The sequence below is a fragment of the Anticarsia gemmatalis genome, chromosome 19 (genome assembly GCF_050436995.1).
Source record: "Anticarsia gemmatalis isolate Benzon Research Colony breed Stoneville strain chromosome 19, ilAntGemm2 primary, whole genome shotgun sequence".
Taxonomy (NCBI): domain Eukaryota; kingdom Metazoa; phylum Arthropoda; class Insecta; order Lepidoptera; family Erebidae; genus Anticarsia; species Anticarsia gemmatalis.
This window is the reverse complement of record NC_134763.1, coordinates 803,123-823,538: the sequence shown is the minus strand read 5'-3', so window position 1 is coordinate 823,538 and position 20,416 is coordinate 803,123. Positions and strand designations below refer to the sequence as shown.

Sequence of the window (20,416 nt, the reverse complement as noted above, 5' to 3'; positions counted from 1 at the left end):
AAGCCTATAATGAAACCTGGTAACAAGATTGTTTAATTACAAGCTGCCTGCAAATATGATCTAGCGCCATCGACCTACCGTCAGGCAGGCAGAGGTAGTGTAGAGTGTAGACTGCAACGTTCCCAAGTAATTAATTACTCTACGAGTTTGTAATTAAAACTACGTCGTTATATGAAACGTTACAGCTTTTAGAAATAACTTGCACATGAGTTTATGTGTTGGGGAATGTATGTGTTCATTTTATACAGTTTAGGCACAGTTGGATAGAGTATCTGATGGATTTTATAGCAACCTAGCTGACCCCGCAGCGCCGCTCACGCTACTTTTTTCTTCAAAAAAACCGATCCTGTTTTTTAAATACAATTTTACAAAAACTTAACCGTTTAAAATACATTGTTTAATAGTTTTGTTGTTTGCTACGATTTCGAAACTACCGAATCAAGTCTTAACCTTTTTGTGGTGAACCTAAACTCCACCTAAACTCCTTCTACTCTATGGTAGATGCCATATATTAATCATATAACGATTTGGCATTCTCTGTCAATATATATATCAAACACGTAATGCTTGTATTTTATTAATACATAATATTGGCGACGAGGAAAAAAAAAAAACTGAACCTAAATGGAAAAATTACGTAAAAAACGGAGCACCCTACGTGGGATGCTCACCAGACTCGATACCTACATCGAGCAGAGGGCGACGATGTCTGACGAGGACATCACCGCTCGCTCCGCAGCCTTGAAGGACACCATAACAGCACTGCGAGAGTTACAAGAGAAGATAGAAAACAAAACCATAGATGATAACGATGAAACAGCGTATTTACACGAACAAAATTACGGCTACGAATTCGAAGAACTTCACACTATTTTAGTATCAAAACTTTTAACAAAAAAAAACATTATTCAAGGTCAGCGACAGGAAGACCAACATAGAATATACCAATACCATAAGATTATACCAAAAATACAATTTAATCCTTTACATGAATCAGAAACGTTCAATAACTTTAAAAAACGTCTGGAAGTGTACTTTAGACTTAATGAAATTACTGAGCCCCACATGAAGACAAATATTCTTCTGTCTACATTATCACCAGAACTCCATGAAAAATTATGTGATTTAATAGCACCAGACGAACCATTGAATAAGACATTTAACGAAATTACTGAAACACTTGACGACTACTTAGACCCAAAACCTAGCAAATGGGTTCTTCAACATAAATTTATATCGAGAACTCAAAAATCGGATGAAACAGTAGCGCAATACGCCGCAGATTTAAAAAAGCTCACTACCAACTGCGAATTTAAATGTCAACACTGCCAGAAAAACATTTCAGAAAGCTTTTTATCTCTTCAACTCATAAGAGGATTGAAAGATAGCGACGCACGTACAAAAATTTTACAAGACCGAACAGTATGTACATTTAAACACCTGACACAGATTGCAACATCTATTGAAATGAGTAAAGCAGAAAATACATCAATGCTTCCGAATGAACAACCAAGTAGTGACAATATCAATAAAATTTCCACTGATTCCTACAATAATCCAAAAAAATCTCCTTTTAGAGGAATCACACCAAGAGATTTAAAAGGGAAATGTTTCCGCTGTGGTTTAAATCACGAAACCAAGAAATGTAGCGCTATAAACATAACATGCTATAAATGCAAGAAGGTCGGACACTTAGCTAGTGTGTGTCTACAACGGCGCTCAGATGCGAAGCCCAGTAAGATTACACCGGATATAAATCAATTAAACGACTCAGCGATAAGCGATGATGATGAATGGAATGATATTAATGTTATATCTGGTGAAACATCCGAAATATACATGATAACGGTACACATTGAACATGCTAAGATAAAAATGGAATTTGACACTGGAGCCACACTTACTTCTATGTCATTACGAGACTACAGAAAATTGAAAATCGGCAAAAGAATCTGTAAAACTAATATAAAACTCAAAACATACACCGGCGAAGTAATCGAACCTGCAGGTGTTGCATACGTTCAATGCAGATGCCAAGGAAAAGAATTCCACGGTAAATTATACCTCATCAACAACAACGTTGACCCCGTTTTTGGCCGGAGTTGGATGAAAGAACTCGAAACTCTAAATTTAGCAGACATAAAAACCTTACAGCAATCCGAAAATCTAGAATTAGACCAGCTTTTGGAACTTTACAAGACATCAGTATTTCGATCCGACTTAGGCGAAATACCCAATTACAGAGGACACTTAAATCTACAAGAAAACACAAGACCAATTTTTATCAAACCACGTAGAATACCGTACGCTTTAAAAACCAAAGTAGATGAAGAGATCGAGCGACTATGCAAACAGGGTGTCATCACGAAAGTCGACCACTCTGATTGGGGTACTCCAGTGGTACCAGTTGTCAAACCGAATGGGAGTATCCGATTGTGCGCTGATTATAAAGTTACACTAAATAAAGTCATACAAGATGAACAATATCCAATACCTATGATAGAAGATATATTTGCAGAGATGAACGGAGGTAAACTATTCTGTACACTCGACATCACCCAGGCATATCTCAACATGACAATGGATGAAGAAAGCGCAATGCTACAAACACTAAGTACGCATCGAGGCACTTTTAAGGTGAACCGCCTAATGTTCGGCGTTAAGGTCGCGCCGAGCCTTTGGCAGAAATTTATGGATAAACTCCTTCAAGATCTCGAAGGTGTAAAATGTTTCTTTGATGACATCATCATTCAAGGCATCAACAAAGAACAATTACTACAGAGACTTAAGCTCGTGTTAGACAAACTAAAAGAAAGTAACCTACGAGTAAACAAAAATAAGTGCCACTTTTTCAAAACAAGCATCGACTATTTGGGACACACTATCGACAAAGAAGGTCTACACAAAAACAGAGAAAAGATTAACGCAATAATTAAAACAGAACGCCCAGTCAACACCGCAGAATTGAGGACATTTCTTGGAATGGCAAATTTTTACAACAAATTTATACCCAACCTATCATCGATCACGAATCCACTGAACAACTTACTCAAGAAAGAATCTAGTTTTCGATGGTCTACAGAATGCGAACAGAGCTTTATACACATTAAAAAAGAAATTCTAAGCGAAAGAGTACTTATACATTTTGATCCCAAGAGGCCCTTGGTTCTTGCAACAGACGCATCTCCACTGGGAATCGGAGCAGTACTATCACATAGACTCCCAGATGGATCAGAAAGACCGATAGCATTCGCTTCCAGAACACTATCGGATAGCGAGAAGAAGTACAGCCAAATTGACAAAGAAGCTACTGCCATATACTGGGGATTGAAGAAGTTCTTTTATTATTGTTACGGTAGAAAATTTATCCTAGTGACAGACCATAAACCACTGACAATAATTTTCCACCCACATCAAACGTTACCAGCAATGAGTACAATGCGATTATTCCACTACGCTCATTTCTTATCTGGATTTGACTACAACATTGAATACAGAACTTCGCCTAACAACTCAAATGCAGATTACCTATCCAGGTTCCCAGTAGAAAACACAAAGGCAAACAAAATGGACCAGAATTACAGCTTTCAACTTCAACAAATACATACCATTGATGTCAACCCAAATATCATAGCGAAAGAGACAAGTATTGATTCCGATTATACACCATTAGTACTCGCATTACAAACTGGCCGATCACTTAAAACGCTCGGTTACAATGATAATGAATTTACTTTACAAGATGGATGTATACTAAGAGGAACGCGAGTCTTAATCCCAAAAACATTACGCGAACGAGTGCTGGACGAACTACACCTCGGTCACCCGGGCATTGTGAAAATGAAGCTACTGGCCCGCAGTTTTGTATACTGGAAAGGAATTGACAATGATATCGAAACAAAAGTTAAGTCCTGTAGAACATGTAGATTACAACAAAATGAACCAGAGAAAGCACCACTACACCACTGGGAACACCCAAAGGGCCCCTGGCAAAGGCTTCATATTGATTTTGCCGGACCTGTTTACGGATACTATCTTTTAATAGTTGTAGACGCATTTTCGAAATGGACAGAGATTATACCTACTAAATCAACGACAAGCTCTTGGTGCATCCAAAAATTGAAAGAACTATTTTGCACCTATGGAACACCTCTACTCCTTGTCTCAGACAATGGCCGACAATTCGTATCGGGAGAGTTCGAAAAATTTCTAAAAGACTGTATGATTTCGCACAAAACCTCTGCTCCATACCACCCTGCAACCAATGGACAAGCTGAACGATACGTACAAACAGTCAAGAGAATCTTACGAAGCTTAGAGGGAGAAAGGGGTAATCTTCAAGAGAAACTTGTCACGGTAAAAACTCGCCTCAGACGGACACCAAACTTGAATGGTCAGACACCTTATCAGTTAATGTTTGGAAGAGAAGTTCGAACAGCATTACACTGCATGTTTAGAAACACCCATAAAAAAACTACATCGAAACATCAAGAGATCAAGGTCAGACAGTTGGAAGTCGGCGAACGAGTACAGGCCCGTGACTACACGAGTGCTAAGCACCATTGGCAGTTTGGTACTATCACAAGACGTCTAGGCCGACTTCATTATGAGATCCGCACCGACAACGGCGATGTCTGGCGCCGACACCTCAACCAGGTGTTGGCTGCATCTTATATTCAGCAGAACAGCTAAGAGGTTAGGAGGGGAGAAATGTGGTGAACCTAAACTCCACCTAAACTCCTTCTACTCTATGGTAGATGCCATATATTAATCATATAACGATTTGGCATTCTCTGTCAATATATATATCAAACACGTAATGCTTGTATTTTATTAATACATAATACTTTTTGAATAATGTTAGGCAAGCATTAAAAAACGTCACTTGTTCTGATCTTTACAAACTTTCCTTGCAACCATTTTCATGACAAGATGTATGAATATAAGTTAGGAAACAGCTATATAAAGCCATAAATACCTTAAGATATTTTAAAACAAAGTCGGAGGCAGTTTTGAAGTCTCTTTTCTGGCCTTTATACCCACGAAGAGTTTAAAATGTCAAGCGCGTATTATTCTCACCCGTTTTAAGAGTAGAGAGAGAGTACAGATTTATATTAAAGCCGCTAAGAAAGGTTATAAGTGGCATTGTATCGTCTCATCATTGAGACAAGTATTTGAGCAACTACTTGAGCGCACGAGAGCAGGGAAAGAGACAGGAAATTTGTATAAGTAGGTTTCAAGTGGAGCTTAAAAGACTAACGCCGTATTTCTTTCTTGATAAGTGTTGGTACTCATTTTGTTACATAAGTAGACATTTTAAGTACAGCCTAGGACATATTACCCTTTCATAAGTGATAGATAAAATTGTGAATGTTACACACTATTAGTATTTAACGTACCTGTTTAATATTTCAATAACATATAAAGTGGGGTATGTAGGGGGTTAACATTATCTTTGCGTGTCTTTTACCTTGAATTTCAAAATCTTTTCTCAAAATCTATTTGGAAACAATTTAGACGGTTAAAAGATTTTATCACGAATCTCAGGAAAACCCTCAAACTGTAAGCTAATATTTTCTATAGAAAAACCCGGCTGATTGAGACATAAGCCATTTCAAGATCTTTCGGTAGTAGTAGGTAGTTACTACACCTATTACTACCGGCAGATCAGCAAGGTATGACGCAAAAGGTCCAAAATAGAACTCAAACTCCATAAATACCTGCCTTGACCTCATTCTTGACCTTTACAATCCCGGAGCAAAAGTTTACTGGCCCGTGCTATCTATATTTAAGACCATTTTCATATAAAAATACCTCAGTACACAACATGAAAATGCATTGAAAACAAATCGTAATACGTCTCAACAATGTACCTCGGGATAAATATGGGACGATTTATTCAATTGCAGCTAATTTACATGCTACATTAAACTAATCAGTTCGTGTAATTTATATTACGTTTGCGGTGCGTATTGTGGTCGTCTGTGCTACGACAAACAGTTGGTAAATGAGCTTTGGAAATTAAATACTATACAGTCAAACCGCTAAAAAGTCATAACGATTAAAGATTAATACTTATTAAGTGAAAATTATTAAAACTTAACTAACTAACGAGAGTATCGAGTTGATAATCAAAGTTTATTGATTCTTACTCTTGAAGGAAAAAATAAATTAGAATACGATTGCGTAGTGGTTTCAAAATTGAACTAAACTAAATTAACCCCATTTTTAAAGTCTGCTAGACATGACCCTTTTTTTTTTTTTTTTTTTTTTCGAGGGGGAAATCTTCCATAAGATACCCGACTCTCATGGGGTTGAAAGTCCGGTTATGTCGGATTCTTACCGACTAAAACCTCCCTCGACTCACCATCAGCACTTACCAGAGAAACTCTGGTACCGCTATTTGCTATCCAGGGTTTCCCTAAGTGCGTTGCCGAAGCACAACTCTCTGGAAATTTAGTTTCCTTAAACCTTTACCTCAGCTGTGTTAGCAATTTATTAAAAACCCCAATATTTCCTTAAATTTTAAAAACGCCATGAGCCTTCCGTCTTGACGCCAGTAATCCCTTTTATGATACACCACCCCTCTGGCGGTGACGTCTCCTTCTACGTGTAGGGTCTGCTCTTTCCCTCTCTCTTTCCGCTGCTTCTTTCTTCTTCATCACGGATTCACAAAATAGAATCATAGCCTTCCACGCAGACTCATTTGAGAGCATTGTCGACACAACAGCTGGTAAGGTCAGATTTAAACCAATGTGTTCCTCTAAGGTCCGCCGTTCTAGATCCCACGCAGAACACAATTGAAGTGTATGCTGTGCTGAATCCTGCACGTCAGAGCAATGATGGCATTGTGCTGTCACTTCACGGCCAATCCGGTTTAGGTATTCCCCAAAACAGCCATGCCCAGTAAAAACTTGAACAAGCCGGAAAGTAACACGGGATTTCCTCTTAAGCCAAGTTTCAAAAGACGGCAGGATAGCCTCAACAATACGTTGCCGCACACTTTCAGGCTCATGAAGCCTTTCTCGCCAGATTGCAAGGGCACGGTCCTGTTCTTGGCGTTTAATAGTCTCAAACGTCCTTGCCGGCTCATTTACACTACTTTCGCGGATGGAGCGCCTTCGGTTGTAAACCCTAGCATCCATATCTGCTAATAAATCCAGAGGAGGAAAACGAGCCAAAAGTGTAGCTGCGTCAAAGGATATAGTTCTATATCCTCTAACTATTCGGATGGCTACTTTACGTTGCAAACTATAGAACTTGCGTCTATGCCTTTGGACACCTGCAAGTCGTTCAGACCAAACTGGAGCCCCGTAGAGGGCCATCGAACGGACGACACCAGCGTAAAGGCGGCGAACTTCTTCACAGGGACCCCCAAGATTAGGCAATATTCGGTGTAGCGCACCCACTAATCTCTCAACACGAGGAATCACGCGACTGAAGTGCTCATCAAATCTCCATCGACCATCTAAAATCAAGCCAAGGTATTTAATGTGGCGATCAATCTGGACCTCTGCGTTATTAACCTGAAGTGATAAAATTGGTGGTTCCCTACCACGAGGTAGTTTGTGAAACCAAAGTGCTTCAGTTTTATGAGGAGCTATTTTCAGACCCAGCTCATGGATTTGGTGAACTATTTTTGTTACTCCAAGTTCTGCTAGTTGGATAGTCTCCAAAAAAGAGTCTCCACATGCAATGACTAATGTGTCATCAGCATAGCAGATGACATGAACACCAATAGGAAGGCTAACACGAAGGACGACATCGTACGCTAAATTCCAAAGCAGAGGTCCGAGAACAGATCCTTGCGGAACTCCACAAGTAACTTCTCTGCTCTGCAATCTATCACGCCCCATATATTGAATGCGCCTTCCATCCAAATATGCGTGGATTATTGCCTGCAGGTAGGATGGTACCCTATGATAAACAAGAGCCTCTTTAATTGCGTTCCAGGGTAAGGAGTTAAAAGCATTAACTATATCAAGGCTTACAGCTAAAGCCACTCCACCCCGATTTACAATTAGTTCTGTAATTGAACGCACATGAAGAATGGCGTCAACTGTAGACCTTCCACGACGAAAACCAAATTGACTATCGGCTAGATCAGGTCCAACCTGTGTTAAATGATTATTGAGTCGATCAGCAATTATCCTTTCAAATAATTTGGATACCTCATCCAACAAACATATGGGTCGGTATGAGGATGGAGAATCTGGTGTTCTACCCTCTTTCTTCACCAATATTAATTTTGCTTCCTTCCAAATAGATGGAAATATCCCAAAGCGAAAACAACTATCAAAAAGTCTTCTCAGCTTATCTCCCAGAACAGTTAAGCCAAACACCCAAGCACGACCGGGGATACCATCTGGACCCGGAGCTGTATTTCGAGCTCTTAAGCGGCTAATTGCACGATTTAGCTCTATTTCCGTCACATTTAGTTCGTCAGTCCAATGTGAGGCTATTAAAGAGGCAGAATAACTCACAGAATCCACAGGAAATAGAGTACTTACAACCCTTCCGAGTAAATTAGGCTCAAGAGTCTCAGTTAAGGGTGGAACCCAGGGACGAAGCTTTCCTAGCACGAGTTTATATGGACGCCCCCACGGATCTCTGTCAAGCTCTTCTAAGAGCTCGTTCCAAGCTCGTGTTTTCGCCTCTGTTATGGCTTCTCGAAGCAATTTTGAAGCTTCCCGATAGGATTCATAAGCTCTAGTTACTTCTTCGTCTGAACCTTGGCGTCTTCTCCGAGCCCTTTGGAACTGGCGTCGACACTTTAAGCATATCGATCGTAATTGCGCAATTTCTTGTGACCACCAATATACAGCTCGGTGCCTCTGTCTTTTAACTCGAGGCATTGCAGCATCGCCAATAAAAGTCATCGTGTTGCGGAACCAGATAGCCTCGTTTTCTGGATCAGGTAGAGAGTTTTCATTGCTAGGAGCTATCCAAGCTGCAACGTTAGCAGCAGCCATAAGAAGGTTCTTGTCCAGTCGTTTGAGAGACCAGCGTCGGAAAACATTAACATTACTAAAATTACTATTAGAATCTAAAATGACATCGAAAGTAATATGACGGTGATCAGATAGCGTCACTACTTCTTCAGCGACTCTCCATCCCAACACCATATGAATTGCAGAAGAAGACGCCCACGTAAGATCCACAATTGATTCTCCCTGCCAACGAACACATGTGCTAATAGACCCACGATTTAAAAGTCGGAGGTCAAGTCCCGCTGCCCAAGATTGGAGTGACTCTCCCCTTGGCCCATCACGGTTATTACCCCACACTCTGGAATGGGCATTAAAGTCACCCAAAACCAGAACAGGCCTGGGCAAACACCTGCGAACACAAAAACCTACTGCGTCTAAGTAAGACTCGTACTCAGCTAAAGAAATGTTAGGCGAGACATAACAGCCAATCACAGCCAGGGGTCCCCATTCTACGGCAACAAAACCATGACCTCTTTCTAGAAGGGAACAGGATGGAACTTCTTCCCCTCCCCCCCAATGTATAGCTACAGATCCCCTATTATCCCCAAACCACCTAGGATGTTCAGGGACAACATATGGCTCTGCAACTATTGTCAAAGCAATTGACCACTCCGCAATGGTGTGCAATAGCAAGTTCTGCGCATTGCGGCAGTGGTTCAAATTGCCTTGCAAGACTTTTAAGGCTGGGAATTTGAAACCTCCATTTCCTCCGCTGTTAACTGATTCTGTAAACAAGTTGACCCATTTGTATTTTGATTGCCAACAGAAAGAGCCTGCTTACTCTTATTTCCCTGCTTTTTGCCTATCTGTGGTAAACAATTTTTGCTCGCCAGTCGGTGATTTGACGAACAACCCAGGTCAGTGCATAAGGGACATTTTAGCACTGGACTTGAACATTGACTAGCCTTATGATTTGGTTCACCGCATTTGTAACATAGTGAGCTGCGGTCAACTGTATTCAAACACTGCTGTCGAACATGCCCTGTTTCGAGACACCGATAGCAGTACATCGGTCGAGCAGCCAAGACCTCAACACGAACTGAAACCCAGCCCACGCTAATCCGCTTCAATGACGCTAATTTGTGCACCACAGACAAAGGGCATTTAGCCCACACAGTTTGCTAGACATGACCTAGACAGCTTATTGAAAAGGAATTAATATAAAACTAAATAAATGCAATATTAACAATCATAAAGTCAAAATTATCGACAAAATATGACTTCGAAACTCTTTAACCCGAGAGACGCTGTCTTCGTCAGTCTCTCATATCCGTCAGTCTTTGGTATGTTCGGTCAGATATCTTCAAATCAAACCTACTGTTCTTCATACATAATGCTTTGGCGCCATCGTCAGACTCAGTGCCAAAAGCAGGTAAGTTTCTAATTCCATTGGAATAACAAAATAGGCGGCTATTTTAGTTGGGACCGCTGCCAAACTCCCACGGGTCGGGATTAATGTGCCGCCACTGAGAGCAAAGACCTATCTGCTGATATTGCTATCACTTGAAGGAAATTCTTTGTGATGCAAATAAATCTAAAGCTATTTTTAACGTGTCTTTGACATTGTAGAAGTATTTTATGAGTTTTTCGCTTCTGTAAACAAATGACGAGGAAAACGTTGTGGATTTTTCGAAAGATGGTCCGTGACTTACGAAATAAAGGGTTTATGAAGATAAGGTTGGAATGGTGTATAACCAAAATGAGTTACCGAAGAGTGTAGACATGGAGAGTGTGATTTCTGATGGAGATGTGAGAATATAATCATAGAGGTAAAATCTGCAAGCTATAGCAATTCTGGGACAATATGTACTGCAATGTTTATTAGTATACATAAATACAAATTCGTTGGATAAATTTCATTTTTCAGTTATGTTCATGATATTGATATGACATACTACAACATAGCTTTCCACCGAATAAAGAGAATTTAAGGACCTTTCCAGTTATTTCGAGGGTCTACAAACAAACTTTACCTCTTCATATTTTTATTTGCTCGACACTTAAAATTTAAAGTGCCAGTCGGGCGCATCATGAAAACAAAACGAAAACACGCGCGGCGCTTACGCGAAAGGATGATCATGAATGATGATTCATGAGGTTTAAATAATTTCTAGACACGACAAATTGTATACAAAGACTATTTCTTAGTCACTTACTACTGAGAGACTAAACAAGAAATTACAATTACGCGGGAAATTAATTTCTATAGATGCATTATACTGAACTTGAAACCTTAGTTACACATTGCAGACCCTAAATAACGTAAGGCCAAAACAATGATGATGATGATAAGGTGCTTTTTTTTAAACAAATATTGTTTTAGCATAGCAATAAATCTAGCCAGTGTTGTAACTAAAATTATGAGCATAAACGAGGTAATAGCTCATTCAAGTACTTAAGTAGTTATATACTAATCATAGTAACCTTGATTGCAATCAACTCACGGGCTCTGTGCCTAGCTGTACCTATATGTTTACTATCATTTAGACACTAAACACCATTGTTATTTCCCTATCTTTTTGCTATTGGCACTTTTCAACAACATTTAAACCTACTTCTAACTAATACTTTTATCAGTGTATAATTGCATATTAGAATCGTACTTTCTAGAACCAAACATTACTGAACCGTGACAGTATGTCGATAAAAACGACACTTTTGCTCAATCAATCGCTTCAAGGACGTTTAAGGCTGACCACAAAATACACTTTCCAGACAATATTATGTTCATAATTTATCGAGTACTTTAATACAATGACAACAATAGTAGACTTAAGAGTGGTTTATAAGACGTTTAGCTGACGTAAACACTAAACAAGCACACCTGTTTATTAGATAGAACTTTCTGGAACGTTCCTGGACACTCGAACACACAAATTCACGTGAAAATGTTTGTTAGAACACTTTTGTTTGTCTTTGTTGGCTCACAGTATGTTGTTGTGCCAGCGTCGGCGGCAGACTGATCGTTGGCACGGCTACGTGCTTTGTTAATACACTTTTCAGCGTGATGTACTACTGAAGTATTGTATCGCAGATTACTGTAAATTATTCCTGACTACACGCTACTTGATATTCACAACAATTATGAACTATTTTCTTATAATATTAAGGTCGATTTTGCACTGCAATGTCGTTAATATGATGAGACGGTAATGTTTTGTAATCGTGTACGTCTATTGACTATGTTTGATAACAGATTAGACGTGAGTTTGTTTGTTTATGTTGCTTATATGTATGTATGTATGTGTGTTGTTATCTTCGTTGCCAGATGCAGTGATAGTGCATTTTAGTTGATAAACAAAATGTAAACATCCTCGCCTCCCCGAGGTGTCAATTGGACAGGTCCGGGTTTGGTTATTATTAGACGTTGACTAGTCGTAGTTATAGTTTACATATTGCAGTTAGTCTTCGTTTGTTGTCAGTTTCTTTCTGGACTCCTACAATAGTTGAGCTAAGTGACTTTTGTCAATTTGGGCAAAAAATGAAATAGAACCAGAACAGACTTTGCTTCTTTACGCGAGGTCACCATTTTACATCAAAGGGTGGCCTTACTTGGAGAGGTATAGCAATAAAGTGCAAAAATCTGACATTTCCGGTCCCACTCCTCTATTCAGATGATACCCAGAACTAAGCAATTTAATATTTAATCTTCACGGGACATACTTATGACCTCCAAAACCGAAATGTTATTCCTGTCACCGTTTGACTACCACAATCATATAAATTATCACCATACTTCGTAGTAAAACCTTTTTACAACAGGTTAAACCACAGTCTAGGTCACATAAAGCCATTATTTAAATAGTAACAGACATACAGACATGAAGTATGTAACGTAATGTTACGTATCGAGTGGCGCATGGTGGTGCCATGGCGCCGTGACCTTCACTCTGCTGCCCCGAATGTGTTGCTACGGTGTTTGGAAGTGGAACTGAGTCACCATGTTACAAGGGGGAAAGTTTTATTAGCACTTAGATTATTTTGAAAATCAAAACGGTCGTAACTGATTTTAATAGATTGCCTCTTCGGGTATAATATCACGCCTGTTATACCCGAAGCTGTAGATAAAAGTGGATGATATAGATCCACGTATTGCCATTATCAATGTAATAAGGGGCGAGCCTGTCGTCTCTGGGGGGCTATCGCAAATTTCAGTAGACAACTTTTTGAAAGCCATTGTTTTCTCCCTTCTTTCTTCCCTAGTGATGAACACGTTACGTCAAAGCAGCAATGTACTGAATAGTGACCATCAATTAAACGTACACTAGGTGTCAAATAAGATACGTGATAAGCCCGCTGGCCCCTCATACATAGTAGGGATTATAGTCAGCATAAGGGAGACTACGTTTACAGCTAAAGGTAATGATCTACTTCCAACAGTTACTGCACATTGTCAAAATGAAATGAATAATCTCTTTATTGCACAGTGCACACTGTGTGATAAAGGTACAATAAATTGGTAGTCTTATCCCATAAGATGGAGAGATATTGGTAGAGATAAAAGAGAACAGTTTATAACAGTGTTGACCAGTCTTCTTCTTAGTGGTTAACCACAGAAGTGAAAGAAAGTTTAAACACCACTATGCGGTCACCCATCTATGGAATGACCGCGCCAAAAGTCACTTAACCCACAGATCGTCTACCGACCGGGAGCGCAACTGGCTTTGGGCGGCTTGACCAAAGAAAGACCATCATTCATCAAGCTAATTCATACAGTTGTTGACAGAGGAGCTGATGACGCATGCTCGGAAGACCAGACGTGTTCCACGGCGTTGGCACATCACGCCAGCTAATTATAACCGTAGTACGTTATTGGGACGTCTCTGCGTATTAATAGATCGATCGACTTATCTGTGCCGCCTTTGATTGTGACAGACCATTTATTTGGTTACTAGGACGAATACTGTGTATTAGATCAACGCATTTGCATTGATTTTGTAAATGAAACTAGTTTTGTTATTAATAATTATAGGGGAATAAATATCTGAACGGTAACCATTTGTAGCTGACGCTATTTAATCATCAGGAATATATGAGATAAAGGTATTGGTGAACGGTTTGAAATTAATTAACTTCTGCTAGTTACTAGGTTGTATTTATCATTTTTTAACTGACAAACGATTGTTAAAGCAAGGAATTGAGGGACTCAGAGCATAAGGCGATGATAGATAAATATTTTTTAGTTTTTATACGTTGTTACTTCCATAAAATTTAAATGCAAAGCTTCTAATTTGGTATAAAATTCTTGAAGGTATGTAAAGTCCCCAACCCGCACTTGGCCAGCGTGGTGGACACAAGGCTTAACTCCTCCCTCATTACGGGAGAAGATTCTTGCCCAGCAATGGGATATTAATTTGACATGAGATAAACGACTCGCGACAGATGTGACTTATCATAAAAAGTGACAATAGTAACAAGATAACTCCGCTCACGACTTATCGGTACACATGAGCGGAAAAACAAAGCGGTCTAAAATAGCTACACTGCTTGACAATGTATTTATCGTAAAATTCACGTTTTTCAGCGCGAGTGGGCGACGCGGAAGATGTTACTCTTGCGCTATTCGTTCTAGCAAGTTCATCGTCTCGTACTTTGTTTATTTCTACTTTGTTGAAATTCATCTATTTCAAATACAAAAATTAATTATACAATATCTAGACTATTTGTATTTGTGTACTGGTTACACTGACCTAATCAATCATTATAAAAGTAACGTTCTTTTGGAGTTACGCTCTCTGTTCGACACATGCTTTGCTAGGAAACAGATCTATATACTTCCAAGTGTTGTAAAGAACAAATATAGTGAGTTTGGTTGAAACATGAACTTTTGCATTTCATTCTAGCACATCCACAACCCTATTTCTAACATACTTATTGTTGTAAATTGGATAGGACGTTTGCAAATTTTAAGATTTACTTCTCGCAATATATTTTTATTTTAATATTGTAAATATATCTTTATTACAACAAATAATCAGGTATACATACCTTTTAGGCAATAAGTAAGAATAACCTTTTTAATGAATAAAGCTATGTAATATTACTAGTTGTTTCCCTTCATGGCTCTTCATTTCTTTCCACACTGTGAACTGTCTCGTACAAAATTATCTAATAGTCAAAAGCCGGCTTTACAGTTAACTTTTCAGTATTAATCATTCTTAAACAGTGCTCGATTATTAAATAACTTTCACATAAATACACATATTCTAAGCGCTATAATTTCCATTGTGACATCGTCTGGTATTTAATATGGACATCGCCCGGGGCCTGATGTAAACTTCGTGTCGTATTTGTACAGTATAATGTACATAAAACATTGCTTCTATATTTACTGTCATAGAAACATGGTCGTCGTAATAAAAGACAATTTTCAGTACTAATACAACCGACCAAGTGCGATTTGAACAAACATATAAAAAAATAGCAAAAGAATCCCATTCCTTGTATGGGAGCCTTCAATGTTTATTTCATTTTCTTTTGAAGTAAGTATTTGTTGTAGCGGAAACCTGTGAAAATATCAACTGTCTTATAACTATCACGGTTCATGAGATATAGCCTGGTGACAGGCAGACACACAGACAGACGGACAGATAGCGAATTTTCAGCAATAGGGTCCCGTTTTTGCTGTGGGTACAGAACCCTAAAAGTAGGAGAACTACACGCAAATCAGCTAGTGCTGTGAATGTTGTTCTAAATCGAAATGTCGCTTGGAAAGCGTGATGGACTCACTGCCTAAACCCAAACTCTGTGTCTGAGATTAATAAACTTGTAACAACTGGGAACACTAACACTTGTTTTAAGGCCCTATTTTCCTACATAAAATGTGTTTTTAAAACCGTGTTTTTAGTTGATACCAGTGAATTAATACTGGCCTAAGAGAATAGTGTAAAATATGTTTATCCAAATGCCCAAAAAAAACAACTTTCTAGAACTGCCCTTTTGTCAGTGTTCTAATATTGAGAACTCAGTTCTTGTCCTTGGCCAATTGACCTTAAACCTAACATTTGGTAAATAGCTTAACCTAAGTGGGTGGCTTGGCTTATCAGTCGGTATTTAACCGGCGCACGACTGTAGTTACCGTGAATGTAATGATAACGATAAGATAAGAATAACATTGAGAATGCTCACGAAATAACTGAAACACCGAGACAGTAATAAGCATTCGTTAAAAAATGGTTATTAAGTGTTCTTTTCATTATTATGAAAAATTTATGGGTCAATGTTTTTCTTTTTTTTTTAATTATTTACTTATAGAAAAACTACAACATGTATGGATGTGAATGAGGCAAGGGAAGTTTGTAAGGATCATACCAGATGGCGTTTTTTAGTCTCTGCTTGCCCCAATGCGGTGAAAGCGTGATATTATGTAGGAATGTATTTTTCTCTTTAGGACAGTTAGGATAAGTAAGTCGTTTGTACTTATGGTTTTACTATCTAGTTAACACTATTTGTAACCTTTATTGTACCAAATCATAATAATTATAATACCTATACTATAAGACTGCAGTTGACTGCACAATTTCTCCAACACAAAATTATTTACATAAAAGATTTATTGCTATTAATATTTGCCTAGGCGCTAGCGTATTGAAAATATAAAAAGTGCTTTCTTTCTTGTACAGGATTTATTTCGATTCTAATACAGATTTTCTTTAGTTAAATGGCTGATGAAATAGCATAGGAACCAGTATCCATCAGCATGTGACCCGGTTTTAAGACTTTTTCATGAAAGGATAATCTAAAATAACAATCATTGTACAAGCCAATCAAAAGTTTGTTTGATTTAAAATCACCGAAAGCGATATGGCCGCGCTATACTTAAAAAAAAAATAGTTCAAATTCGTAAAAGATCTATAATAGCTTATCAGAATCATCCGGGTAGATACTCGGTTCCGTATTCAGAGGCCTACAAACGTTATTTTTGACATGATAGCGAGATGATCTGATCGTGATAGGTGATAACAGATTAAAGAAAAACGTGATATTTGGTCCAGCACCACGATGTACTCACATGGTCGTTATTATTTTAAGGTTTTGTTTGCTAGGCCTTAAAATACCGTCCAGACCACCAATGATGGTGGTCAAGGGTACTTTGGTCTGGCGTGGGTCTGAAGTGTCTACCTTTTTCACCGAGAGTATTCAAACAGAAATAGGATAATCCCAACTTGACTTTTGCTGAAACGAAAATCGAACCCGAGACTGGCTGTGGAAGCAGATTCCGATCTAAAATATTTTGTTGTTTTAATAAGATCCGCACTTGATAGGACTGATAAATACAAAAGTACTTTAATTGCTGAACCACTGAAACGATTTTCGCAAAATGTAGCAAAGGCGTACTTAGTTGTAGACAGCGTCAAACACAGGCTAAGTTTTCTTCAATTTTTAATTTGACCCAAATTACTTGTGACGTGAACCGTACAGATCATTCAAAACCAAGTTAGTCAGATAGTCTCTGATAGTGCAATGGTAGATAAAACTTCCGTAAACAAGTGCATCCGCAACACGAACAATGTATGCTCCTTCCTGTTTTCACCACGTTTCCTGCGTCCACAATACAGGTAATACACGAACGGTTTGCGATAACACGTGACACGAGTCATGGAGAAAATACCAAACGATTTGTGGTCGAGATGCTCTGTTAACTATGGGATTATTAAGCTTTAGTTTGCGGTAGATGGTGGGTTCTTTGCGATATAATAATATGTGATACTTTATGACTGCCTCTGTGGCGCGGTCAGGCAGCGCAAGAGTTCTCGGGTTCGAATCCTGGGTCGGGCAAAAAAGTTTTTTCTGCGATTTACTATTAAGAATTTCTCAGAGATTCTCAGGAGTTGGGAAGTTGAGGCCGTAGACCTCTGCGCCTCGGAGAGCACATAAAGCCGTCGGTCCTGCGCCTGACCTCTCTCTGTCAATATTTCATCTGATAAGCTATCTGGTAGATATTTAGAAGAGGTAAAACAGGAAATCTTTGTCTTGTCCAAGTCTGTCTTGTTAATCTTATCAACACAATTTACCTAAAGCGTAGACTATTTTCATCTAGTCTAGAACTTTTCAAAGCAACTTATTTGAAGTAAGTATTTGAACTTTTGTACTTTGAAATCCCTTCTCTTAAATATAAGCATGGAACAAAACAGGAGGCGCGCATAGCAGTTGCGCTCACCGGTTGGCAAACGATCTGTGGGTTAAGCAAAACCACATCATAAGTGAGTGACCGCATAGTGCTATTTGACCTGGAAGTCTCCGTACTTCGGAAAGCACGTAAAATATCGGTCCCGGTTTTTTCAATTAAGATAACAGTCGTTAAGCCATGTCAAAAGTCTTCGGGCGGTTTAAACAACTTTGACACTAGGTTGACCACTAACCATACGATAAGAAGATGAAACAACATAAAATCAACTCTTTTTCGTATAACAAAAGCCCTTGGCCGTCTATAATTGCGTCTGGCGCGTCCTTTACCCGCATCACTGCATAAAAGTTGTCCATACATACATATACGTGAGCTAGCTATATGTATGGTCCGCAAGACGCGAGTCAGCTGTGGCCCCTATCGATCGTATGACGAGGGAAAACTCGGGAGTCCTTGCCGCAACGCAACGACCACGGGCAGGACGTCTCCGCAATTCGTCCGGGTTACGTCAACAAAACAAATGGAATGCCGCATTGGAGCGATCCTAGGGAACTCTCTGGATCAGGCTATTTAACTTTGCAGTAGAAATTTCTTGGAAAATTAGGTATTTTCGTAGCGATAGTAGGTATAATAAGCTACGCAACTACAAAACGACTTAAGTTTTGATTAGCCCTAGGTACACTTAGGTTTAAATTATTAGAGCCTTAAATAATTTATGGAAAATTTTACCGTAGATAGTCCAAAGGTTGGTAATTATTATTACTGTACGTAATTACACAATTATCATTCTAACTCCGCAGATGCTCAGAGACATGACCTAACTAATGAAAACAAACATTACGAGGCACTTAGAAATGGAATCACTGAAAATTAAATACGAGGATAAAATATATTTGTTGCAAAAACTACAAAACATGTTTCTAATCAATAGAACACGTGTTCTCAACGACCTGTTTATTTCACAAATAAATAGTTTAATTGTACCGTAAATAACAGCGGTGTAATTAAACGCAACATAAACACTGTTGTTAAAACATGACATGCAGTTACTCACCGATTCTCTTGCTGAGGTGCGGAGTATTCCGGCCAGGCTCCTCCTCCTCCACGTCCACGTCGAAGGAAAATGGGAAATTCTTCGTGGACCCCACAAAACCGGTAGCCATAGCGATAAACTCACATCGAGCGCGTCAAACGTCGGCGACCCTCCAGTTATCCGAAATGACTGGAAGCAAAGTAGCAAACGCCGATGAAAACAGCGGGAAAAGCGCTTCACAGCACCTCTACCAATCACAGTTAAGTTATACGCCAACTCCTCGCACCTGATTGGTGGAAATAACCGGTTGTTTTTAGCGTATTTTTGTACTTTAATATTTTGATATGGTAGCTGAGTCAACATCAAACGGAAATTGGACACGGATGAATGGGATGTGTAGTCACCTTCGTTTGATAGATTGTTTTGGCGCGATAAAAATATTTAGATGCATTAAAAGCGTAACGATGTAAATAAAGGACGATTTAATGCGGTAATAAAACTACATTAGACTAAGTGCTTTTAGATTGAATAAAGACAGATCTAAAACGTTTCGAAATGGAAAATTATCAGGAAAATTTGTTGGTGCGGGATCCGTTTGTGTCAACTATCTCAAGATAAGCGAGCGGTCTCAATTTGAAGTGCTATGATAACATTTGAGCAATTTCGTGACAGTAAGATGCTTTAAAACTGAGATATAAGATAAAATTACACTCAAATGGCATGTGATCTGCGGTAGCAATCCTACTTAAGACGCAATTTTCCGAAGGAGATACATGAATATTTTCAACCTCGAAGAAAATTAAGTTTGTACCTACTATACCTACTACACGCTATATTACGCTATCGGGTATAGTAGGTTACTACACTTAATTTATCATTTCACTAATGGGGAGCGTCGGGGTCGAGCCTATTGGCATTGTAATAAGCTACCTCTATTGACCAGCTACAAATTGTTGGAAACCGCGAACATTATCATAAAACATGATTTAATTGCACACAGGTATTCCAACAGCAAAACTCAACGACACTGCTCGAATCAGGAATGAAATCTTAAACTGCATTATCGGCAGTCGCATACACTAACTAGATACTTCTGGGGCATTATAAAGTTAAAGACACTACCTTACTTCAAGAATTCCGACTGAAAAAATCTGTAGGTGCCTACCAACTTACCTATCTCAGGATAATACAGTCAGCCAAAACGTCAACCAAAAAAAGTTAAATAACCAGGACCGCGTAAAATTCCTGTGCATTATAAAAATATGT

General features: G+C 38.9%; 1 protein-coding gene across 5 annotated transcripts in view; it reads right to left on the bottom strand.

Annotated features, from left to right (window-relative positions):
- The window catches only part of LOC142981212 (AMP deaminase 2-like), a 72,677-nt gene extending 53,331 nt beyond the window's left edge, over positions 1-19,346 (bottom strand). For 3 of the 5 annotated variants that reach the window (XM_076126950.1, XM_076126943.1, XM_076126951.1), the window contains exon 1: positions 19,172-19,346. In XM_076126950.1, coding sequence (XP_075983065.1) covers positions 19,172-19,280 — 109 coding nt within the window. In that variant the 5' untranslated portion in view covers positions 19,281-19,346. Of the gene's footprint in view, positions 1-11,814; positions 12,050-19,171 lie in introns of those variants that run through there. The other 2 variants (XM_076126947.1, XM_076126946.1) reach the window with 2 other exon arrangements.
- Positions 19,347-20,416: the final 1,070 nt, after the last annotated feature.